The sequence below is a fragment of the Meleagris gallopavo genome, chromosome 12 (assembly GCF_905368555.1).
Source record: "Meleagris gallopavo chromosome 12, MGAL_WU_HG_1.1, whole genome shotgun sequence".
Lineage (NCBI taxonomy): Eukaryota > Metazoa > Chordata > Aves > Galliformes > Phasianidae > Meleagris > Meleagris gallopavo.
The window spans coordinates 8,139,927-8,167,266 of record NC_139415.1 but is presented as its reverse complement, the minus strand read 5'-3'; the positions used below and the strand labels follow the sequence as shown (position 1 = coordinate 8,167,266).

Below are 27,340 nucleotides of genomic sequence, written 5' to 3'. Positions count from 1 at the left end.
ACACTTTGGCACTGGGGAAGGAAGGCGGGTAGGCCTCCCCAGCAGCCACAGCAGCTCTGCAGAGAGGGCTTCATATCATTAAATTTTAAGGAAACAACATGCCATGTATTTTGAAGAGAAAATACCAGCTAACATAGAACGGAAATGTATTGGACAGTACATAAAATGATGGGAGAGTATATGCCAGTTTGGTGCAAATGACGGTCAGTCTAATATATAACTTCTGCTTAGGCTAAATGAAATTTTCATTATCAGTCCATATTAAAACAAACCAACAAAAACTAAAAAAGAAAATACAAAAAACATTTGAGTTGTTCAGAGACAGAAATGGCAATTTTGCAGTTAAATCACTAGTCCTCAATCTCTGACCTGGCATTCTGAGCACTTAGCATGTCACCAGTCAGAAAAGGAGCTACAATTAAAACTTTCAGCCAATAAAACATGTAAGCAGGGCAATGTGTGACACCACTTGTTATCTGATGACATAACCTATTATCTGCACAATACTTCTTCATCTTCCTGATGCTTCCTCTTGACGCGAAGCACATAATTAGATGATTTTAAAGTGAAGATTACTTGTGAAAGGATAGAACTTTTTTCATTATGCTCTTACAAAGAGAAATGAGGAAAAACAAGTCAGAAGATGAGAAGCTGTAGGAGTCCTCTTTCACCCAAAGGTGGATGATGATCACATCCTATGATGCAGAACTCTGCTACGATGATGCTATGCTGAACTATTGGCAGGTGTTTAATCACAGCAGACTGGAACAGATTGATAGTGACTAATTTACCATTCGTGGAAACATGAAGCATTGTGCTCAGGCATCAGTTTTTGCCATTTCTCAGCAGAGGACAAAAATAAGATAGTGACCAAAAAACCCACAAAAAACTCAGGGTTTAAGATGATAGGCCTGGTCATCTCACAAACAAAAGGAAAGTGCTGAGATTGCTTCCAGTAATAGGGCACTTGATTCAGAAATCTTCCAAGTCTCCTGCACTCAGGACTATACTTAAAAAAACACGTAATAATAACAGCTATTTCCTGCCAAATAGAAGAGTGACACATCGTGGAATAAAAAACTAATAACGAAAAGAGTGTTATCTATCACAAAAATGATGTCTAATTTTGAAAGGCAATATTCAGACACTGTGGCCAAGCTATACACAGCTCCACTCTGACAAGTAATGGTGACAGAATGAGCAATATATGTCACTCACAAATTTTTCATCATCATAACTCTGGGAAAAGACAAAGATCTGTGCATCGGCTGGTTAATTTTAAAGACAGTTTTGCTCTCCCACAAAGTTCTGTTGACAGGCAGTATGTTTATGGGGAATCTTACTGTCCAAGCTCCCAAACAGAATAGATATAGACTTACCTCACTCCTGCAAGCTTGAGATCACAACCTACATTCCAGCAGGTTGAGTTTTTTTGTGCTTTGAAAAAGCATTGCAAAATTCAAAACAGAAGCTAGCTTCAGCTCAAAGGGGATTCAGCACTGGAATAAAGTGACTTGAAATACCTTACTTGCAAAGGAGGTTTTTTGCAGAATACTAATGAAATAATAGTGCAAAAGAAACCAAAAAGCAGTTTGAAAAAAATATTCTTTCAAGACATGTTGGAGATGTGCATACACCTTAAAGCAATACATTTAATAGCATTGACTACCATTAACTTAAATTGTGTATCATAAAAATCTAAGGGAGAGGCTTTTAAAAGGGCTCAGAAAGAAAGAAATTCTACTCTGAGTTGCAGCTGTCAGCGTCAGTGGAAACAAGAGCAACACTGCCATGGGGCTCCTCTACTGTGTACAAAGTGCTGCTACAATACTAATCATTGCTGTCATTATCCAAGGCAACTGCTAATAATTTCAGTCGACCAATGGAAAAACTGAGGCAAAAAAAAAAAAAAAAAAGTGCAATAAAATAAACATCAAAGTTATTAAAGGCAGATTTGCCAATTTTAAAACAATTTTAATACCTTAATACCTCTGTACCTTCGAAAGCTGTTTCCCACAAACAAACAAACAAACAAACAAACTGACCACATTATAACCATTACTTCATAGCACACTGTCCAAACATCAGGGTAACTAAAACACATAAACTGAAAAACCTCTACCAATCTCTGTTTACCTTTTTCTTCTATACAATACCAAAAGAAAGTCCCTCTTGGAAACAGGAACACTAAAACAGCTAAAAAACCATCAATACGTATTTCAGATGAGATTAAAGAAGCACAGAGCTATTCAGTTTCATCATCAAAGTACAACATTGTTTTTATGCTTTATTCCTTCCTATGACTGATGCATAAGATGAATCACTTGATCTTGTCTTTCAGACTTGGGACTCTCAGGCAAATAATGTCAAATAGATGCATATAAGGACACACAACATATAAACATCAGCTTGGAAAAACCAACAACAGCTATACAGAATCATTGACATCAGCCTCAATATTCATATCAATCCATCCTTACCCAAGCCATCAACATCTCCAGCTGGCAAATGTACATCATCAACAGCTGATTTTAAAAGATTTTGATAGGAACTTCAAACACTTGTCTGTGGCACATTACTTCAAAGCTAAGCTGTCTCAGTACATCTAACATAGACAAGATTGGCAAGAGAGATCAGACTGAAACCTTCATAGTTTAAACAGCAAGACCAAATAACAGAGTGATTTGATGAGAGGAGCATTAGAACTTACTGTGCTTTTCACTCCAAATCGTCTATGTCTGCTAGAATTGAGGACACTGACAAGGTGCTGTTTTTACAGAAGCTTCCTTTTAGCATGGTATGAGTGGAGATGGCCTGAAGGCAGACAGAGCTAAGAACTTAATTAAATCTACTGTTTTGGTTTTTTTTTTCTGTGTGTGTGTGTCTGTGTGTGTGTGGAATAGATATTGGTTTATTGTTTTCCTTAAGAGTAACAAGCTGAGGTAATGGCTAAGGGCACCATCGCCGTGTCATATGAGAGTTTCATTTTTTATTTAAATGAACACTGCACAAACTGTTGCTTAAGGCCTGATCCTGCAATCTGAAAACATCCAGATCTACTGCTTCAGCACAACACCAAGAACATAATGAATAGCTTGTATTTAATCCAACAGTGACGATCTAGTCCACTTGATCTCACTGCTGTTTTTCTGCTGCAACTCTGCAGTACTGGAGTAGATTAGTAAGCTTGGAATCGTTTAGATTTTTCAAAACAGTGAACTCTGATCAAAGAAAGTTAGCAATTAACCCGATGCGAAGTCCCTGGGAAGGAACCAGTGACTCAGGGAACATTTGAGGCAGATTCTGTTCTAAGCATGCACATGTAATTACCACTAACATCAACGTGAGTCGTGTCCATCAAAGACAGAAAAGAAACTCGAATTTGCTTTCTGAGTGACACATCATTCTACAGCTGAATTACAGCACCAGGAAAAACAACTCAGGAGAATAACTTCAAAAGTAATGACACTGATGAAAGGTCAGATAGGATTCACTCAGAAAGGCTGGCATGTCTGAAATCTAGCAGTACTTCTATTAGCTACAGCTACTCCAACAGCCACACGATTAAATAGGCACCAACATAAAATCAGTGAGACTTTTTACCTTGTTAAGCAGATTTTCAAACAGTGCTAGAATACATGTACATATGTGCAGCTGACATCATTGTCTCCAGCAAAGCAACCTCAACACTAAATCAAGTAGGCATACATCTTTGGATATGAGAGCATGACTAAACAAATACATTTATTAAAGATCAATTTCCTTTCCACAAGGCAGCTATATAAAAACAAAAAAGAGCACAGAAAATTTTACCAACTAACTTTCTCATTGATAAGATGAAGTAAAATAAAACAACTTTATATAACACACCAGGAACAGAACCATCATGAAAGTGCAAAATTACATAACTGCTTCATTGATGATCCCAAATAACTTCGAAGTGTCAGTGTTATCAAAACAGAGAAATACATCCAACATTCCACTCATTACAAACAGCTTCTTCCAGCCTTGTTTGTGTTGGAATAATTACGAACATGGAAGATTGCAAACTCTTTGTGAAATCCATCCACTTTCATCAGCTACTGGTATAAATTAAGAGTTCTCTGCAAGATGTACTGTTTTCCGACCTTCACAGAAAGCAACTTCAAGAATTTTCAAGAAATTTAGGAAGGAACTTCCCAGTCCCGGCTGACTGAAGAAAGCACAGTTTTCAAAGGACCAGGCATTTTTCAACACCCAAAAAACAATGCATAGTAGATGAAATGAACTTCTGGAAAAGATTAAAGTGCTGGGGTGTGACTGGAGAAACAGAAGGACAAATCTGTGGTATAAGACACATTGTCTCTTAACACAAGTTGTCTCATCTGAAGACTCACCAAGTACATCTCACTCCAATAATCTAAATTACAGTGTTTCCTCAAACATCAGCAATGGCAAACCTGAAATCAAAATATATCCATGTTTCCTAGAATGCCCAATTTTCTTCAGTGTAAAGTGTGGCTTTGAAGAGAGATAAGGATTGCTTAAGCTCTAACAATGCTGTTGGGCCTAAGAAAAGAGCGTGTGCAGGTGAAGGACACAGTATACATCCATGCATTTCTCTACAGGAAGTTGTAGACAGAAATGTGGTAACCTTGGTCACATTGGCCTTTCAGGAGAGAAATGCAAACAAAGCTCAGAAGAAGTTATTGCATCTCACAGCTCAGTATGCATAGCTGTGAATGAAAATAGCTTTGTCAGTGTCTGCAGTACAGGGCACAACGTCTAAAGCAATGTGAAACAGGCAAGCCTTTATTTACTATGTGCCTTTCTTTGAATCCAAATATAGCAAATTTCTAGGGTTTTCAGTATGGTTTTGGTTAAGAGTGATAGTACAAATAGTACTTAAAAGTATAGTACAAAAAGATTTTTGGTAGTTCTATGAATACATAGCTCTATTATATGCAATGTCTGAGACAAAGAGAGTTCCCCTATATGGACTTTGAGGCCCCTTCCAGCCTGCTTTTCTCCTGCAGGACCCAAGCACTTCACAGGTATGCTGTCTGCACCTGTGTCTGCATCACAGGAGCCTCACAATTTGTGCCAAGTTTGCTGCCTGGTCAACCACAGTTCAGCTCTGCACGATGCTTCCATTATTACAACTACTTGCTTCTCTGAAAGACAAAAACTGCTTTTTGCACTTATCGCAGTACAAAAGGCAGCTGTAAAACCCACGTGCTTTGGCAGGTTTACCACAGGTCCATGCAATACACTTAGCTTCACCTTTGCACAGGGCGTTGTGTGGCAGCAAAAGCCGCATATACTGAGCAGCTCCTGCTCACCATGAAGGCCTCACACTCAGCCCAGGGTGCACAGCGTTTGTCAGGAGTCTCTGGAGAAGCTGGCTTCTCTACAAGCCCTGGATTTGCTTTTCCACCAGAAGTAATTTAACCGCTCAATAAACAAACAAGAATTCATCCGGCAGTTTTCCAGTGCTCTCCAATGAACAGAGAACAGCCGCAGCTTTGGAGGTGCCAGGCTGGAGCCTGCCTCGGCATTTTGCCCTTCACTGACCTTCTGAACAAACTATTTTCATCACAACAACTTTTGTAGCCCTAAATAAGTTCTATTATCCCCCTGACTTCTGCACTAGGCTCTCTGGCTTGCTATATGGGAAAAGCACCCTGGTTTTGCATTCCCACTTTCCAGTGCTTCCAAGAGCCCAGAGAAAGCTCACACTCCCTGTGCTCGGCCTGCTGAACCCAGCTCCCTGCAAGGCCTCCTCCTTGGGGACAAGATTCCCCGGCACCCAGCCAGCACTGACAAATGCCAGCCGAACTTCAGAAACCCTTTTCCCTCATTGTGAAATGGTTTCCTTCTCTCAGTGCTCTTCTGTGTTTGGACATGGCTCCTGCTTCCTGCAGAGCCACGTCATCCCCATGTTCCCACTGGTGAAACAGACTGGTCTATGATGGCACATCCCAAAAGGTCTGACACAGATAATTACTTTTGCCATGCTTAAAAGTCTGTTGTGCGGGTTAACAAGCCAAATTTTGTATAATGCCCAGAATGTGCGAAATGCTCTATCAGTGCTAGGCTTTGTTATTAGAGACTAAAGGTTTTGAACGTGGCAACATGATGAGAGGAAAAGGTTAAAAAAAAAAACTTATTATCAGTGCTATTCCCCAATAGGAACAGCAGCCACATTTCAGGCCTGTCCTACCTGCATGCCCTGTACCCATCAGTTTATTTTGACTATCTGGATCTAACGTGCTCTAACTGGAAACACCCCAATCCTTGCAGGAGCCATGCTGAGCAATTCAGAGATCTGTTCAGCTGCACCTTGAGTCACAACAACTTGCAGTGACTAATCAGTAAATTCATTCTTAGTAAAAGACTTAATTTTAATGGGCACGAAGCATTAGTCCAGCAAAACCATGCTCTTTAGCCACATTTCTCAACATATCTCTAGTTCGACTGTTTAATAAACGTATCAGTCTTTCTTCTTGACATCCTGTTCTGCCACTGGACAAAAGGATTTGAGCAGAGGACTGGGAGCTGAGAGCTCAGTGTTGGGAACCAGCTCTTAGTGACAGATGCATGACATGTCTCTGCCTCAGCTTTTCTATTGTACAAGCAAAAATGACATACTGGCATCAGAGACAGACAGGAAACACAGCTCTTGACTCTACAAACACCAAAAGGTGAAAAGATAATGAATTGATGATAGCGTCTCTCAACACATACAAATGAAGAAAACTGAGGTCAGCACATGCTGTAAAATCATGACAGATTGCACACCAGAGGAGCACAAAGATGAGCCAGCACTATGGAAGTGATTTATCTAGGGATTAGTCAGAGGTCACTCCCATAATAGTTTACTAAAGCTCATTGCCTAGCTACCAGCAGGACACCTCACATGAACCCTAGCTTCCAGCTATGGCCATGATTAACCCTTCTGTTGCCTAAAAATAATCACTGCTCAGGTCTTGACATTACGTCTGCTTGAATACTGCATCTGTTGCTTTGTATTCAGTACCACAAAATGCCAGACCTGAAGTGTAAGGGTTAATTCCTTATTCCAAAATCATCAGTTTGTACCAGAAAGGACAATTTCCCTTTTCATTCTAATTTTAACAGCAGATGCCCAAAAGAACTAGGTAAGTATTTCATGTGGAAAAGTAATGTGTCACAGCCATGTGTCAAAGCAGGCTGCTGTATGCCTGCACGGTGCCTACCAGGGAACACTCTCATTTTATAACCACATGTGGATACGTGATGTGTTGCTCATTATCTCCCTTACCACTTCTGAAAGGAGTAAATAGAGAATCCATTAATGAGATACTGGGAAGCAAAGCAGCAGCTGAACAAAGGTGCATTTTTATAACAGGACATCATCTTGAGATGGCTGCGAAATGGGAGGCTGTCAGTCAAGGTGCTTTCAAAACACCTACTCAGCAGTTCACCAAGCTTCTTTCTTAACAAAAAGTGATATAAAAAAATCTTCATGTAGCTGAGAGCCATCAGATGCATGCCACAAATCTACAAAACAGAGAGGCAACCTGCTTATTAAAGGTAATTTAATGAAGAAGATTCACACTACATTAACATTGAATAAATCATGATGCTTTATCCAAATAGAAAAAGCAAAACACTGCAGACTGACAGTATTGCTTTCCATTCTAGCACTCACTGAGTTCTACACAAATCTCACCAGTACATAATGTCTGTTTGCAGACATTATTCTCAACTTGCACTCTCAGCAGACAACTTCACTGTATCTGTCATCAACCACGGTAAGAGCAAACAAAATAGATCAACTAGGTACTGATGAAAATATACATTATCTTAATTATGTAATATGCCCTTACTACACAGAAGGGATCCCATGTAAGAGTGGTTTAGAACATCTTTCCCTAATAGTGTAAGGAAATGAATAATCTAAGTCTCATGTAGTTTCATGCAATTCTTAGCAGTTTCAAGAGTATAACATTTCCTTTTATCACGAGCCATGGGTTTAAAACTGGAGGCTTCTACCAAACACTGAAAAGAAACTGAAAGAAAGGCACATGTGCTGAAAGTTGATTCCTACCAAAGTTGTAATGCTTTCAAAAAAACAAAAATAAATTAGGAAACTTATCAGCTAATGTTATGCCTCAATTTTCATAGTTATCAACTGTGAATAATATTTTTTGTTAAAAAGTTAGAAATGCTGACTTATAAAAGTGGTATGCATTGTGGTTCCAAGAGTTCAACACACACAAGCACTCACATGCAGATATTATGGTTTATATTTCAGAAGGGAAAAAAGTAAGTGTTTTAGTAATATTTTACTTCCTTTTAATTTGCTAGTCTTCCTTAAAAGTTGTCCAAAACCTCTCTGAGCAAGCTATCCATGGAAGTCACAAAAGATACATCCATACACAGGCTACCTACAATCTAAGAAAGAATAATGAATAGAAATTGAAATACAAGACATGCAGACAAAGGCAAGTCCACAGTCCCATATAAAGTTATCAATAAAAAGACAGACTTGGTCAAATCTTACAGATGAGTGAGCACTACTCATCACTTAATGCACCCTAAGGAGCCACCCTGCTACACTGCAGACTAATTGCCCAGAAACTTGGCTCTGCTGGAAAAAGGAAAAGAAATAGAAGTCCAAAATAAGAGTAGTTCTCAAAAGTTATATACATTTCCCTGGGCTAAACTAATGATAATCAGTTATCTAACAGCCAACTGTGGGTAAAAAGCCATGCTGCTTTTAACTAATCATTCATATTTTTGCACTGTACATACTGAAGACACAATGCAAACATTTAGTTTACTATGGCTAGCTTTCAGGGGTCATTTTGTTTGGCTAAAGATCTCAGAAATCACGTAGTATAACCAAATGCAAAGAAAGAGTCACAGTAAGGGAAGTAATGCAGCTGGCAAGAAGAAACTTTAAATCATTATATTATAAATAACAAGAATTAAGGAGTAAATATTAATGTGTTGAAGCTTTATGGATAGGAGTATCATGAGTAATTATTCCAGTCATCTTTTAAACAGGGCATTAAGACAGATTAGAAGCAACAGTAAAATAAATCTCAAGAATATATGCATGAATGCAGATAATTGCCATAAACATAGCTACTATATGAATATTTAAAGTAACTATTAAATTTTTAGTGAAGGTCAGATACAATCTCATTTTCACTTTTACATGAGCAGCAGAGGAACTGTAGATCTTCATATTCTTTTTTCTTTTAATTTCATAATTCAGGAATAAAAGGTCACTCACCCAGATACAGAAATTATCATTGATTTTAAATGGTATGAAGAAATAAAGGAACTGAAAATAGCATTAGAAAATGTTATTCAACTAGTAAACACTCAGCAAGTCCAAACAGAAAAAATCCTTACAAACAAACAAAAATAGGAGGAAAAGAAACAATAAGGAAATAAATAATGGAATTGTTACTTAAGTCTTGAGGAATAGAGAGAAAAGGAAATAAACATTAGGAAACTAAGTAAAAAGTGAAACAGCTTTTTAATGTAGAAGAATTGTATGACTTTTCTTTGTGTGGTCAGGTTTTATTATGCGCCTATGAAAGTAATGGCATTTATTTATAAAAAAAATAACAAAGTGTCTGTAACATGCTGTAGGCACAGAACACAAAGGAATTAATTCGTTAATGCTAAAAGATTATTTAAGATCATTTCCATGCTTATATAACTTCTCATCATTTGTTTCAAAAGGAACTTCCACATCTTATTTGTTATTATTCAGCAGCACAGAACTGCTGGAGGGAGCATCTAGAGCTGAAGAGCAGGCAATTAATACAAAAAGAAATAACCACAGAAGAAACTATTGCCAAATCTCTCCCTCTGAATCTTCGTCTGATGTCAGAGAAGGAAACAGTAGATAGTGCAGATGGTGGTAGATAGAAATCTTCACTCTATAGTCTTCAGCTAACAAGTGAACACAGTGTAGAAATTTGAACTTTCTGAACAGGTAAGCAGTATGTCCCCTCTGAAAAGCAGCCCCTGGAGAGAGATCGCCTTCCAGCCTCTCACTGATCAATGCTACAAACAAAAATTCTGGATATTTGGATTGCATCCCCCACTGGCATAAAAATGCAGGTGTGTACTGTGCCTCAGATGTAAAGTATGCCTACCATACTCTTATTTCATAGAGCTTTTGGAGGGACTTGACCAGCAATAGTAGAACAATGTGGATCTAGGTTAAAAAAGCCACACCGTACAAATATGACTGTCATGACACACAGTTTTGCCTTTATATTTCCATACAAAATTATGTGTCTTTTTTTCCCTTAGCAGTAGGAAAGTAAGGGGAGCACCTCTGCTATATAACAACGCAAGAGTGCAGTATTCCTGAAACATTCCTATTTTGCAATTACCTCACATCAGGAAATGTTGCACTGTATGCATCTCTTTCTTTTAAAATTATCTATTATGTGAGTATTAAGTGGATCACTGTACTCACACAGCTGACTTCATATCATATGGAGGATTTTATTCATTCCAGCTCTCATATGAATTCCTTACTGAAAAGGTAGCTAATTGCAAAGCTGAAAATTTTATCATTTTCAGCCCATCTCTGCCTTGCTCCCCCTTCTGCAGTAGTGCCTGAGGTCCACTACAGTTAATTCAAACATCTGTTGCTATTTTACCGGGTTAATTTGATCATGGGCTGTATTATCAACAAGGAAAACTGTATGGGTAGCTTGTAACTAAACAGTGAGGATATCTGTGACCATTTTGCTAACCAAAGACCACATGGTATCCTAAAAGGCTCATTCTAGAAACTAAATATTTCAAAAAGCTTCTCAAACTGACAGGTTACTGGGGTGAAAGGGAAGAACAGTTTCCAACAACAACTTTCTTTGGGTGACAAGTTTGTTTTCGTGCAATAATTAAGGAAATGAGGACTTCCTGCACAGCTGTTATAGTGTCCTTAGAGACATTGTTTTGGGGCACACACTGTGCATTCAGCCTTTTCCTCCCTCTTAATTCTACTCAATAGCAGTCAAAAGCAGATTACATTGTTGGGACTCTGCTAATAGAACTAGCAGTCTGTAGCAGCATATAGCATTCGTAAGCCCAGTGATTTTTCTTTCTGTTGTCAGTTCCATATCCAAATATAAAACAGCTAAAAATCTTCATTTTTCTCTTTAAAAATCCACCAATGATTAAAAAGTACCCCCACAGTTTGCTAATCAAATTAAAACTACATAATCTTATAAAGCACCACGCTAATTTTAGACCTAAATTCTAAAGAGATCCACAGCTATTCCTGTTAGTTGTCACCAGCCAGGATCTCCAGGGCATTTGTAACATTTTCATGTTCACTAACTTGGACAACTTACCCTCTTGTGAAATACACTGGAACACCGGATAAAAAACAGATCCTGAAACTACTTAATGAGTCATAAATTATCGAGAAGTCTGTTGGCCAGAAGTTTTAAATCTCATTCCTTTTATAAAATCCAATTCAAAATTCATGTGGTCTACAAACCTGGCCATCTGCTTGTATGCCTCTTCTGCCACTGCAAAGATATGTGGATCCATATCCCCCATGTTTTGGCCACTGTACGCATTGATGATATCTTCGCCATAGATAGGCAGTTGTTCATAAGGATTTATGGCCACTAAGACGATACCTACACAAAGACAATGAAACAAAGGGAGTTAGTAATAGTTGTCTCAAAATAAAATAAAACAAAAATGGGTTTAACATCAACTATTGCTTTAACTTTTCTAAAAGTATTAACTAGAGAAGAATAACCCACACGCTTTATATTGTTGATTTCAATAGATATTTAGTCTGACCTCGGCTTTGTGTACAAAAGCTAGAATGAGTTTACTTCTATCCTCCTTCAGGGCATACATCAGGGACAGCTTTTTACTCCGTTTCTTCACCTGCCTGTTCTAAAGCTATTACGCATCACCAGATTCGGAGTGCCTCCGCTCCTAATACATACAATATTAGTACAATGCATCTATCAATGTTCCCCTTTCTTTAACTGTAAAAGTACCTGGATTTGTGAATTATAGCTGCTAAATGGCCTCACAAGCATTTTGTTATGTACAGTATGTTAACCTTTCAGGAGCTGAACCCAGGACAGCTTTTGTTAAAAACAACAAAGTGGAGTCATAGTGTGACCTGGATGGCTTTACCAGGCAGCAGGAACAACCTCCTGCCTGCAGGACACTTCTGACAGGGGTCAAAAAATACATCACATGGGGCTGACAACACAGAGGCATGCAGTCGAGTCAGGAAATTAATTACACCTCTAGAAGGCACCACAAGATCCTCACGCTGTATGTCTGTATGTGAAACTACTTACTCCTTCCATCTTCTAGTTTTCCAGTCTTTTTATGCCAGTCATCACCACAGCATTTCTAAATTCACACCATCCTTTTGCTCTCCCAAAACAGACTACCTCCAATTCCCTCCTCTTTTACAGAAAAGCTCAGTCTTAATCTGTACATCTTTCCTACCCACAAAGTGAGATCTGAAGTGGCCTTGATCCAGTTTTCTTTTCCACAAGAAAAGAGAATTTCTCTGCCCCCAGGGAGGGTCTGAATGAAGACTACTGGTACTCTTCTCTTCTGCAATATTTACTATGGGCAGGGAACACTTCTTATTTACTCCACACAGAGGTGAAATCACTGATCACGGACATGTGAGACCTCGTCATTCCAGGTAAAATCTGCTCTCTTGACATGGTAATTCTTCCTTACCTTAACATGTGATATAAGCAGAAAAAAAACAAAAGGAAACTAATTTTAACTGCAGCTAACTTTAAAAATACAATCTCTTCTTACATTTGTATTTCAAGGTTCTTGTGGCTGCATAAAGTCTGCAGCAAGCATGCTATAGACACTCCTTGGACAACGTATCCCTCAGTATGTGTGCTGTAAGCATTTCCACAGCATTCAGCACATTTCTAAATTTACCTAAAAATTCACACAGGCCCACACTTCCTCAGGGCTCCCAGCCCTCTGCTCCATGCAGATTAGTGCTGTGATTTCTATCTCAGGAACTTTCCATGCAGAGCTGGGAGAAGGGAAGTGAAAGCATCTGTAACCTGCCTCTGCTGCTGGGAGTATCATCCCATTTTTAAGCCCTGTCATGTATTTATAAATCAAGCACCGACTGTAGGAAAAACATTAAATAACGACAGAACACTTTTCACAAAGAGACTGGAGAAATTTTGATTTATTTCCTCAAATATAAGGCCAGTTACACGTCTGGGCACGCCTATCTAACCAGTGCCAGTGTTTTTCCACCAAATGACTTCACCCAAATGACTCAGTAACTCAAAAGTCGCTGTAAAAATGTGTGGCAAGTGTAACGCTGTAATGACGAGCCAAAAAATCAAAGGGGTGTGGGAATACAGGAGCTCAGTGCTGGCAGACACTGCAGCACCCATCAGCGACACTGGGAGTCAGCAGCTGGGGGTGTAAGTCAGCAGCAGCAGCAGAGCTGGGGCCTGGAGCAGGGCCTGCGAGAACCCAAGGTGCTCAGAGCTGCTCCTGGCATGACCAGCCACATCCCTTGGCTTCATGGAGTCAAGCTGGGGCAGGGGAGCAGCAGGCAGCCAGCCCAGCAGCTGCCAAACCAGCAGCTGCAGCCTGGACTGCCACAGGCTGATCTAACATCCCCAGCGTGCCCACAGCACAAAGATGGCAGCGTGTGTGGAGGATCAAGACAGTATGCAAATCAAAGTCAGGTGAGCTCAGTCTGGGACATCAGAGAGGCTAGAAATGATGGCTGTAAGGGCAAACACTGGGAAGTGGTGGTGTTCCAGGGCCCTGGTGATGCTGTCAGCAGGAATGCTGAGAAATTCTGCAGTATAAACAACTGGGAAGCACCTCTGGACCCTGACGGTCCATAGGGATCTGCCTGCACACAGGAACACTTAATCCTTTCTTTTCAGCTTACCTCAGTAGCAGAGTCACACAGCCTCAGGATTCACAGGCCTGCTTCAGCACTGAACGTGAGCCACGTTACGACTCCTGATTTCACCAATAATGAGTTACTGCCAGACACAGCGATGAGGAGCGACTGCATTTTACCTGCGCTCAGTCCAAGCCACTAAGCTGGCTCTGCAGCAGCAGGAACTGCAGGTTTAGCTCTGGTGCTGAGGGCCGGATGAGGCTCTCTGCTGCAGTGCTCCCGTGGGAGCGGACGCATGTGCCTTGCTCAGCTAATTAGCCAGGTCTGCTAATTCACCAGCACTTGTTCCGATACTCATACCACACAGCCAATGTTTGTCAGCACTTCTTTGCAGTGCTGCTTATTAACAAAGTGTGCATGGCACAGCTGCAACTGAGGAGTCCTTCTGGGACTGTTCATCATAGAGCAGGTAGGCTGAGTGACCTTTAATGCTCCCTTCCAACTCAAATGCTTCTATGAGCCTATGACTCCATGACTTGCCATGGAGAAAGAGACATGTGTTAGACAACCCAGCCTGCCCCATGCCAACAGGCTGGCTGCCAACAGCCTTTGGCACTGAGGCTGTGACGGATGGGCTCCTAAAGCCTCTCAAGCTTGCACATGTATTCAAAGAGACACTAAAAAAGCCGTGCAAAACTTCAGACAATTCCCTCCTGCTTCTGGCTGCACTGGCAAAAACGAACCCTTGAATTCAAAACTGCAGCTCCATGACAAATCTCCAACACATTAAAGCACTTAATTGCAGTAGTGGCTTGCAAAATCAACAAGTTACTGCCATCTGGAAATAACCAAAACAAGCAAGGCAAGAATTATGTACTTTCTATGGGAACTTTTAAACCAGTCTGCTTCCCAGGATAATAATTCTGAATAATTCATACATAACTTACTTTTATCTCCACTGAATGGTATTGCTGTTTTTATAAGAAATATCATGGCCCTTCCCACATTGTGTGTGCTTTCATTCCTGCAGTCACATGAAATTTTATTACTTTTTGTTACTTTTTGCCATTCTTCTTACATACATTCAAAGTAAATGTGGCCAATTCTTTCATTTTGAATGTATTCATCCATCTGTGGGTAAACCAGATATTAATGCTAACACTTTCTTAACTTGTTAAAGTTTGCTGTCCTTCACAACAGGCAGTATTTATACATCTGAACTAGTCAGGAATATTTACTGAGTTTTGATCACAGTCATAGCATGTTGTCCATTTATTTTTCCTTATAACCCTTCAGTTTCTGAAATGAACTCTTCATTTCATATTCTCAATAGCAAAACAAAACAATAAATCAGCTCTGGATTTCTGGTGACAGGCTGCCTTGAAATTAAGAAATCAGGAGTTCTTCTGTTTAAAAGTCTGGGTTACCTCAAAGTGAAACTATAAAGAAGTTAATATCCATTCAACCTATTACTCTAAGAAAAGAATAATTGAATTAATTTCTGGGGCCATGGAAATCACCTTCACTGGGTATTTAACCTAACCTGACTAATGTCTGAACCAGAATAAGGAGGCACATGCAATTCCTTCCGTGAGCAGAACTCTAAGACAATCATCTTTTGAAGAAGCCAAATACCACATAGTTAGGACAGAAATTGATAATGATTTGGAAAGTGAATGTCCTTGGCCAAAGGATCAGGTTTTTAAAGGCTAACACACTAGCTTTATTTTACTTAGCTTACACTGTAATATATATATGCCTACCACTCAAGACAACAAATGCATGGCATACTGTACTCTTCGGTCCCCTAGATAGTGTAAGAACTCACTCACCTGCACTGAGACCAGCTGAAATTGCCACAGTGCACAAGCCACATATTTCTAATTCACCCACCATGCATTTCACAGAAGCATCACTTAGTATTGGGAAGCAGAAGGACTGATCAAGCTCAGCAATACCAAATCAATGAATTCCATAAGCTGCTAAAAGCCCTCTAGCCCTAGGAGAAACTGTGCAACATCAGCCAGACCCACAACTAAAGCAGCACTAGGACAAACATAAAAACAACCTGTCTTCTCAAACAGAAAACAAAACCAGCAGACAACATACTCCTTTAGAAAGCCTCTTACAGAACACTAAACATAATCCATGTTTACAAGCAAACAAAACACAAACTGGGCAGACTGTCTCACAGGACAGGCATGGCTGTACTTGCAGACACCACACTCATAAACTGGAAACTATTTACAAGGTCGGGTTGTGAGACTCCAGTTACTCAAAAGCCCTTTCACTGAACATTCCCCCATGGAGGCACTAGGGACAGAATGTGGACTATATCCAAGATGGGGGAGCTGAGAAGTCTGGGGATTAAAACACACACCCTAAGAAGAGGCTGCCCAGACTGGCTGTGGTGTCTTTAGTCAAAGCCCTGAGCAACTCAGTCTCGTCAGATCTGTTTGTAAGAAGGGAGCTTCCTGGAAGACTTCCAGAGGTCTCTTCTAGCCTAAACCATCCGGTGCCTGTGGTCACACTCTAACTGTGTGACAGGATGAGATATAGGTATGCATCATCTCCCAAACCTTTGCGAATGAAGGCTGCCTGCAAGCAGAGGGAGGCAAAGTCAGATTCAGGCCCGCATGGCCCAGACACTGCTCAGAGCAGGATTGGGAACAGATGCACTCTGCTGGGCTCCCACAGGTTGAGAACTGCTGGTGTGGGCAAAATGTAGCACAACACTAATGCTTGTGCTCTGGCCATCACAAAGTGCCTGACACGCTGCTTGCCTTCATTCCTCACATCCCTCACCAGGGTGGAACTGTAAGAATATCCAGAACAGGGAAATCTGACACACGGTACGTTCTACCTGCAGACCAGGACAGAACAAGGCCATATAATGCAAAATAGAAATTTCTACTTCAGATACCAGCAGCCATGATTTGCTGCTATCTGTCAAGGGCCATCCTGCAACATGACATCTGCAGCTTTGCAAAAGTCTACTCCACAGTCTGCAAATAGTGCAAAGCACAATGAAATCATAAATAGCAAGTCTAATGTATGGTAACATGGAGAGGGCTCAATAACCTCTGGCACCTGGTAACAAGAATCGGAACTGTCCTACAAACATACGATTAGAAACAAAGTTAAATTGTGTACTTATAAAGAAATCATGGGGTATGATTTCTGCTGGCATAAACTGAGCTCTGATGAATATGCAAATAGTAATTTGATTACATGTATGGAAGAATGTGTCTTTGTTTTAATCAGACAATCACAAGAAGGAAATTTTTTGTATTTGATTTCCGGGAATCACATCATCATATTATGTTTCCTTTTACTCAGATCTAAATGTAAAAAACAAAAACAAAAAAAACATCCGACAAATGACAACAAAACCCTAATGACTTAAACTGTTCCTTATGTACTAGCACAGTGTCCAAAAAATAAGCAAACTAAAGAAATATTTGAAAAGTTAACAGTCTGTTCATAATATAATGGCTATGTTAAAAAGTTAAAAATGTATTTTGACTAAAGACTAAAATTTAAAAGAAACACATGCACATGCCCAAAAGCATTAAGCCTAAACTATCTATCAGTGCGTCCTTAAAACAGACAACTCAGCTACAATTTTGTACCTATAATGAAGTAACTTCCCCACAGTTTGGCTGTATGAAAATATTACAGGCAATTACAGCTTTAGGTAACATCTACTGTGAGCAAAATGTATTTTTAAAATTCACACTGTTCATGATTGTGAATGGACAAGCATAGCTCACACACTGTTACAAATGCACTCTCATAGTTCCACTGACTAGAAAAAACAAAAAGGAAAATAAAGGAGTATCTTCAGCACAAAGATATGGCAGTTTAATACAGATGGAGGCAATCAAAGGCAGGAAGCAATAAATCCATCAAACAGCAACGCTAACCTCCTACATCCTCAGCGTGTGAAGCTCTCCTCCAGCCAATGCCTATCTACACATGCCTAAGGGGAACAACAGTCAGAAAGAAATCCCATGGCTAAAATTGTCCATGGCTAAAATTTTATAAACAGAGCTCACTGGGAAGCCAGAGGAACATAAAGTGAAGTCAGTTTTCTTTGAGCCTTAATGATATCAAGCCTACTTAATGCACTTACTGACCACAAAAAAAAAAAAAGGGACTTTCACAAGAACAACCCAACCTACCCTACCATTAAGTTAAAAGTACAAATATCAATAACAAACTTTTCCTGTCTACTGCAGTCTCTGTGAAGATTACAGGATAAAAAGACAATACTTGCCACAATAGGTATAAATGAGTTTAGAGTCTATAAATCGAACTTTGAGGTTGTGTAGAACAGCTGGTTCATGGAGATAACTGAGTGCTGTGAGGTCATTTTCACCAACAAGGATGTCAGGGTTTCGCAAGGGGGGGAGTTCCTTAGTCTTCGGATCGAGGCAATATTCTAGGTCCTGAAAATCAAATAGAAGCACATGTTGAAAGAACAGCTGTTTAGATCTCTTCATTCAACCCCTCCCACCATTCTTCCCAGCAAAAGATTCAAAAGGTATAAAAACACAAGATAACACTTTCATTGTCTGGTTATATGGGTTCTCCAAAAGTATCATTAAAAAATTCCCAAAGGGGTTATCTACATGCAATAGGCAATAATAAATGTATTTCATCCTTTTAAACTATTACTTAAACAAATGCCTTGCTTTTGCTGTCAAATCTTTTTATTAAATAAACTGAAATGTGTTTTATCACAAATCTAATTAGTTTTCCATATTATTTTCCTCTTGAGCAGGACAGAGGAAATAATTTTCCATCAGTCTACAGCCAGCCTTATGTACAACAACATCATACAGGAATGTTGGCAAGGACAAGAATGCTATGAAAACACAAACTGAAAAAAATGTTACTTATAATTCACACAGATTTATGCAAATTAATTTCTAATGTAGATGTTTTAATTGCATCTGCTTCTGGAGGAAACAATACTTTATTTACCTGACATTCTCTTGTCCCAGCACAATGAGTCTTAACTGGCAAACATCTACATTTTACTACATTCAATACACAAGTGTGCAGCACTACTGCACAGTCTGGAATATGGAGGGTGGAGCAAAACAGATCTTGTCTGATTGAAAAGGTTGTGCTCGGTTTGCCATATCAGAGATGTGAGTGAGTCAATGAATTAAATTCATTCAATTAAAGTGTTTTAACTTAGGACCACATATAATCTGTTCATTTTACTTAATTACTACGTAGACCTCCATCTGAAAACAGCATGTAAGCTGCCCACTGGTAAGAAGAAAAGAAATTAAAAATAAATCCTTGAACTATTGCAGGAGATCTTTATTTTCTATGAGAAGACCTGAAGGACCACTTCCATTATACACTGACATTAAATAACCATTTAAATGGCAAAAGAAAATATAAACAGGCTTTCACTGCAAGGATGTGATCTTTTCAGAGAGATGTCATCCCTTCTCCACACTGCATATCGCACCGTTCTGGCAATGCTCTTAATCCTTGCCCCATCTTATTGATATTAACTTTCTCATAGCTATGCTGAACTTGAAAGTCACCATTTCTTTCTGTAACACTATTCTCCTTGTGGCCCCCTGGAGTATCTACCAGGGTTATAGCTTTAATAGCATAAGTAGAAAAAGATACATATATATAACTGAATGTAGGAAAAGATACATATATATAACTGAATAATACAGGCAGCTGGATACATTTTTGTTATCTTAGTTACTTTAAAAAATCAGGCAAAATGGAATTCTGTAAATAAACATAATTCATCACACAAAAAGTAATACTCAAACTCTGTGGTCAAGAATAATAGCACATATAAAAATAAAATACAGTTTTACAATATAGCTTCGTGTGTTAGATACACCAGCCTCCCAAGAACAATGTCAGGATTTAACATGCAGACCTACCTTGCCCTCTTCAAGTCGAAGCTGAAGAACTTTATCTCCAGGTTTATAATCTTTCAGAAGTTCTGCTGACTTCCAGACCTCCTCTGGGTCAGGAATCCAAACCCTGGCATACTGCAACATAAAAACAACACCAAAGATTGGAGACTTCTTGAAGCAATATCATTAAATCACCAACATATATGATACCAAAATCTTTTTTTTTTTTTTTCCTTTTTTAATACATCTGTTTATAGCCAAGCCTTTAAGCAAAAGATATGTTGACTAGCCCAGAGGAAGTGACTAAATTATTCTGTCGACACAAAGCTATGTATGCATTGCCTTCATTGCCTTTCTCCAGTAAGAAAAGGTCATTTCCTATGCAAAATAATGTTCTAAGACGCACATTCATTGCTGAAAATCATCAAAATAAACTACCTATGTTTTCAGAGGTCAAAAACTTGGCTACCAAAAAAATTACTTAAGTGTAGCTCTTCTGAGAAGATTCTGAAGTCCTGCCAAACAATAGAGAAGAAAAGTCTAATTCCTGTTGTGATCATTTTCACCCAAGCCAAAGATACGGGCCTGCTCTCTGCCAGGCTCTTAGAAGTGCTACACGTGTGCCAAACTCGTGCAGCTGCCTGGCTGTGTTCTCCAATGCTACGTCCTGGGAATGCCACAACAAAGAAGGGTGGCTCATCTGGATGGCTTCCGTTTGGTGTGAACTGAAATGAACAATGCCTAATGACAGTTTTTAGGAAACATCCTTGAATACAAACCAAGCCAAACAAAAAAGTCCAAAATTTAAAAGGAAAAAAAAAAAAAAAAGCAGCACATTTTCCTATTGCTTATGTTTAACATCCAGAAGAAATTTAAAAAAATCAGTTGCGAAGTCTTCAGTATGTGAGAGACATGGACCTCTTGGACCGTGTCCAGAGAAAGGCCACAAAAATGATCCATGGGATGGAACACCCCCCTGTGAGGAAGGGCTGAGGGAGCTGGGGCTGCGCAGCCTGCAGAAGAGAGGGCTTCATGGAGACCTGAGAGCAGCCTTTCAATATCTAAAGGGAGGATGTAAGAAAGAAGACTCTCTGGCAGGGTCTGCTGTGACAGGACGAGGGAGAATGGTTTCAAATTAGAAGAGAGGAGATTTATACTAGGTAAATGAAGAAGTTTTTTTTACAATAAGGGTTGTAAGGCACTGGAACAGGCCGCCCACCCTTGGAAACATTCAAGGTCAGGCTGGAGGGGCTCTGAGCACCTGGTGAAGCAGTCGGTGTCCCTACTCATTGCAGGGGAGTTGGACTAGATGACCTTTAAAGGTCCCATCCAACTTCTGTGACTCTGACACCAGCTGCTGCAGTACTCCCCTGTTCTCCTTTGACAGAGCGTTAAGAACCTCACCAAGATTGACAGATAAGGGGCTGAAAAGAGTTAAGATGGTTCTGAGAGTTAAATTTATTATCAGCATTAAGAAGTTCTTTATCATTTGAAAACAAATTCAGTCCCACAGTATGCGTGCACTATGGCAAAAAGGAAACCGGAGGAAACTATTTAAAACAAGGAGCAGCTTCCATTCCAGATAAGCAGTCGAACTTCGCACTGCCTTCTTGTTGCAGGGCAGGAGCGTGGCAGCGCACACCCAGGTGCAGCCAGGCAGTACCACGCTGCACTGCCCCGGGCAGCACTGCTAACCCCAGCAAAAATACTGCAGCCCTTTTTATTACCGGGCTTTGACATCTCATTTCAGTGCATGAAACTGCTGGGTGTCAGCTGCTGAGCCCAATGCATTTCCTCTCGCAAAATCCAGCACGTTCACTCCTTTCCACAGCGCTGTCAGTGCTGTCACTTCAGTGCTGGTATTTGTTGCAGTGTTACTGAGTTGGGATGGATTTCCCCCTCACCGTAAGACTACCGTGTGGCCACTACTGAGTCCATAGAAACCACATGAATAGCAACGACTATTCCCCAGAGCCTGGAGAAATCTGTCAGTTTAACACAAAGACATCACCCTACCAGTCACAGCTGAAGACAAAACGTGTATGGACTGCACTTGGTCCAATTGTTACGACTTTGTATTTCCTCAGTGAAAGCAGTAGATTCTCATCTACAATGTGGTTTTCCATCAGGAACAAAGAAAAGGTAATACAGAAGAGGTAAGCTACAAAGACGGTCAGGAGAGAAGGACCAGCACGCTGCTCATGAACTGTTTTCCAGTGTTAGAAAGGCAGCAGTCTTGTAAGACACCAAGTTAACTTCAGGCAGTAAATGTTGCACAGCAGTTTCTAATTATGTGATCTATGCCAGAATGAAATAGGCACCTCTAATTTATTCAGCTGAAACTGAACATTTTCTACTGTCTGCAGAAAGGAAGGAGAAAGCAGAAAACAGATCACCATAGAAACTGGGTTACTAGAGACAGCTGAATCTTCCACATGACATAACCTCACAGATACTAAAGTCATCCTAAGAGCACTAAGCTGTAGCATCACTGCCTAACCTCAAATCGCTGCCAAAGAAACACCTGGTAAAAAGAGCACGTAGGAGTAAAGAGAGAGATAGTTCTAATCAGAAGCAGTGAATCATTTCCCAGCATTCTCACCTCACTAACTTAGCAGAATGGTTTGCCAAATCAGATCTTCATTCTATCTTTTGCATAATCAGTTGATGGTAAAATTCCACTGCTATAAAGTCTTTTGTGTGCTCCAAGCCTAAGCAGAAAGCAAAGAACTGTCACTGGTGGAAACAGGACCGAGGTCATCTGGGAAGTGCCTTGCTCTGGTATGCCTAATATTCATCCTTATTGACTAATATACAAAAGCAAGCTTATGCCTACATTAAAATAAGACTAAAACACGATGAACTTCTAGAGACAATGAATTACAAATCAATCTTCTAAAAAGGGGTAGGAATTTCTAGCCAAAAATAACACTGAAATTGCAGTAAAAATGACAGCAAGAATCAGATTAACTTTACTGAAATTGTGCTCAATGAACCAGGATGAAAACATTGATAGGGAGATAACAGACTGACTCAAGGAAAAGAAGTGAATGATGTTTTAGGAAAATACGGCTGTTGCTTACTCTAAACTAGCTTCAGAAATTATCAGAATGAATAGAAGGCACATTGATGAGATAGCCATGAGTTCAGAAGGAAAAAGAAATTACTGAATACATATAAACAGGGTTATGTCAAAATTACATTTCTTGCCTAGACTCTTCCAGCCTCAGCAGTGACGTCAAACACCATTACCTGCACAGTCACAGGGACGCACAAAAGCACCATGCTCTGTGCTGGAAGGACAAGTGCTGCAAGGCAGTACACAGTGTCACTGATAGTTACTGACAGGATGACCCTGACGAAAAGACAGGGCAACGTATTAATTTCTCACTGGCGGCTCAGAAATTTCACTGGATTATCAGAATTTCATATAATAAGAAAGTATAATAGAAAATTGCAGCGTTCTGTAATACCTCATGATTTCATCTTAGATCACATGAAGAAATCAGCAGACTATAACAATTATCTATCAAATGAGACCATATGACTCAGAAAGCTTCTCTTCTGAGGTATTAACCTCTTGAAGCACAAACTGACATTGCTGACAGAACAGAATTAGGAATGCAAGCGGCCCAGCATTGGCTTCAGCAGTCAGTTTCCCACTTCCACTGCATAACCACAATTATAGCAGGAGATGCAGCTATTTGTCCAGCACAGTATATGCACTGAAAGACTTCACAAGGTGATCTATAACCTAACAAAAAGAAATAGGAAATTTAAACCCAACAAAGGTGTCCCTAGCACCTAAGACCTGCCCTTATGACCTCCTTTGGGCTCCTATGGCTTTCACTTTAGCAAAGATGACAGAGTTTTTCATTTACAGGCAGCCTTAAAACCCACAGCTTTTCAGGTGCTAGTCATGAAGAACTTAAGACAGACATTACCTCTCCTATTAGAATAGGATTTCCTGAGCTGTGGGTAGGATTGCTCTGAAAACATCAATTGATGCTACTGGAATAATTAGCTTTCAGCCTGTATTCTCCCTTACAATGATCTCACAATGCCAACACGACGGGTGGCACTTCTGAACCTAAAAGCACTTTCTCTTTTGTACTAATAACACAAGCAGATGCATGTCTAGGTGAGTAACAGGCTTAAACACAAGTCTTAGCTTGACCAGCCTAGATCCCATGCAGAGATGCTGATTGGTAACACAGGAGGCAGCAGCAGGTCCCAGTTCCCCCAGTGCTGAGACCAGTATGATTTTTTGCAGTACTCCCATACAGTCCTGAGGAAGCACTGCATTTCTACTAACAAAGTGTTGCTGCTGGCTGCAATATGAAAAGAAAGACAAGACTTTATGTCCTTTTAGAGAAATGGCAAGTAATCGGGAAGGATCAGAAAGCAGCCAAAGACTTCACTTCCATGACAAGCAGGATGCAAAATTCCTGAGCAACTTCTCTAAATTCTTGTTATGACCTGAGGGAAACGGCATAATTAACTTTCCAAAAGAATCACAACGAAAATTATCGATTTTCTTAGCAGTAGTAGCATTCTTCTGGCGTGGAGAGTATTTTCTGTCTCGTTGCTCAGCAACAACCATTTCTACACCTCTCATACAGTTTAAGACCTAATATTTATTATGTATTTGTTCAAAAAGGCATTAATATGATATATAGTGGGGAGAACATCTGTGACCATTTGTATTAATGCTTTATCTGACAAATAATTTCACATAAGCTGTTTTTCTAATAGGAAGACTAAAAGACTACCACATAAATCTCCAGCTCAGGAAGAGAAATTTATCTCCCCAAGGTTCCCCAAACTTTCAGTTGTTATTAATATCTGTTTCTTATAACTGTGAACTCTGCGGATATCTTGATTAATATGCAATCCATTTTCTTTTACGTCTAAAACATATTTTGCATTTTTTAAGGCTCAAAGAAAGAGAATTCAGTGAAATACTTCTGCCTGAAATTTCTGCAGATCTCATTCCAGGCTTGCAGGGAGAATACGCAGTCCTGCATTCTAACAGTTCTTTGTTGCCTTATGGGTAGGAAACCATCACTTCCCTCTCAGACCTCATTACTCTCACATGGTTATGATAGGAAATAAGGAAAAGAGTTCTTAGTTTTTATTGGACTTTATTGCTCTATCCTTAGAGCAGAGATCAGTACATTAAGTGAAACAGAAGGTCAAGTCTCACTGGTGCCTTGTCATACAGCTTGTATGTAACGCTCTGCATAGCCAGCCCTTCTGTATAAGCAAGGACTGCTAAACTGGTAAACTCTGGTGTCTAGAGGAATCATTCTGACCAGCAGCTCCTTCTGCTAACTGCAGCGTAACGTATTTTAAGGCCAATTTCAAAATGCTGAAAGAAGATGTGTCTTTGAGCTTAAATAGCCTGAGACTTCTTCCTATAGAACGAATTACACTGATATCTTGAGATGCTCTTACATATAGCTTTCAAAAAACTCCATAGGTTGACATCATCTTTAATGGTTACATAAGCAGAACTAGGAAAGGGACGGAAAAACAACGTACCACAGAGCCCTGGGACAACACGGTACCCCCGGGACCAGAATGGCAGACGGGAGAACTGGGGCCTGAAGGCAGCTGCACGGTGACTATTAATGCACACCCAGGGAGTGACTTACAAACTCATCCTGAGATAAACAAGTAGAAAACGAGTCACGAACAACATCAAGTAATGCCATCAAATGTTTCAGTCATCAAACCAGGCCTCTGAGTTAGTTCCACACTGGTAAAAGTCAAATGCAGAGACAGACCTGTATGTAAAAACAGGCTGCAGAACAGCAGTTCTCCTCCTCAAGAACAAATGCAAACAAAGAGTGAACTCCAACGAACAGAGCAGCACAGCCACAAACTGATAAATGCCAGAAGTCTCCTTGTGTTTAACTACCACAGTCACTGCAGAGATGAATTTAAGAAAAAACAAGCTAAAAATTGGGGCATATAAACCAAGGGTAGCAGCTTGGCTGTGTCACTGCAGAACTAATCAGCACGGCAGGCTCTTCTGAAGGCTGCTCCAGGTGAAAATAAAAGCTGATGCATGAGTATGTAATTGTATGCAGAGGTGAACATGTTATGCCCGCATCTCCCTCTCCACTAAACAACTGCCCCGAGCTAGCAGCCGCACCACAGCAGGGAGTCACTGCCGTTCTGCCACAGCTCCGGCAACCAGAGGGCTATGAACATGGAGAAGGATCTGAAGGCATGCTGTGTGAGCAGTGGCTGAGTGGGAGCCCAGAGCAGGTTGAGGGAAGGCCTAAGGTGGCTGCAGATCCTCACAGGGAGTGGAGGGCAGCGTGAGCTCTGCTCTCCTTGCGGCAGTGACAGGGCCTGAGGGATGTACAACACTGCGCCCTTCCCTGCACTCAGGGAAACTGCTTCTACCAAAGGTCTTTCTTTTAATATTTATTTAAAGTATGCTTTGTATTCAGGACTTGGTCACTTGGAACAACTCCTACTTTGTCAAGCGTGTCTTTGGTCCAAGGTACAACCAAAATGGGCCTTAACTATGAGTATCCTATGAAAAACCACTGCAGTACAATTTAAAACTGTTGGTTAACCACTGGGGAAATGTCCATCCACTTACATGAATTCAACATACATCAGTTTACATGAAACTTTGCCTTACTTTGAAGTAATGCCAGAAAAAAGCTAAATCCCACACTCAGGCAATATAAGCATGTGACTACGGGCAATTCTGGTCACCAAACAAAAATAACGATCCACACACTGGGACTGACATCAAACCAGAAAACCTTTATTTTGCACTGCCAAATCTATCAAAAAATAGTGAATCTATCTCTTTTCTTCACCTTTAAAAGCTTTACTTTCTACATTTCATATTGATTGTACTTGACCTTCTCTTTAATGTCATAGGGAAAGACAGATTTGGTTTATAATTAGTCATTACTATATCACACAACATATTAGCTATCAAACTGTTGCCCAGTCAAAAAACCCTCTGAAGTGCTGCATGCAGTAGCAGCGGTTAACCAGCCTTTGCTTTATTCCCCAGCTCCCCTTCTACACCTGGCTGCCCATCCTCCAGCAGCTGCCATCTTCAGCCAGCTGTTGCTTCTGAAGTTTCGGTCTGTGGATTATTCAGTTTTGATGCCAGCAGCACACATGGCTGAACACCACCACACAGCCCAGGGAAGTCACATGCAGTCCTGCTTTGGTATATTTTCAGTCTGACCACATGATGCTCCTGATAGTGTTTAATTAAGGTTGTGTTATCAGTTACACAAAGCTAAAATCTGTTTTGCAGTGTCCATGCAGACACTGGAAACCCAGCACGGACACACTGCTCCCAGCGAAGCATGAACATTTAGGTCATTGCTTGAGGCACAAACAAATGTATAACCAACTTTTTGAATAAGCACGATGATCTCATCAAAAACATGGATTAGAAGTGGGACGCTTATCTCCAACTACACAACAGTAAACTGCTGAGTTCTGACACTGGTAAAACTTGACTTTTGGTTCATACCCACATTGAGAGGTATGCAGT

General features: G+C 40.1%; 1 protein-coding gene across 7 annotated transcripts in view; it reads right to left on the bottom strand.

Moving 5' to 3' along the window:
* The window catches only part of MYO5A (myosin VA), a 95,253-nt gene that overhangs the window by 60,469 nt on the left and 7,444 nt on the right, over positions 1–27,340 (bottom strand). For all 7 annotated transcript variants that reach the window (XM_085234350.1, XM_085234349.1, XM_085234352.1 and 4 more), the window contains exons 2-4: positions 19,822–19,932; positions 18,171–18,342; positions 11,504–11,648 (exon numbers count right to left, since the gene is read on the bottom strand). In XM_085234350.1, coding sequence (XP_085090476.1) covers positions 11,504–11,648; positions 18,171–18,342; positions 19,822–19,932 — 428 coding nt within the window. The remainder of the gene's footprint in view (positions 1–11,503; positions 11,649–18,170; positions 18,343–19,821; positions 19,933–27,340) is intronic.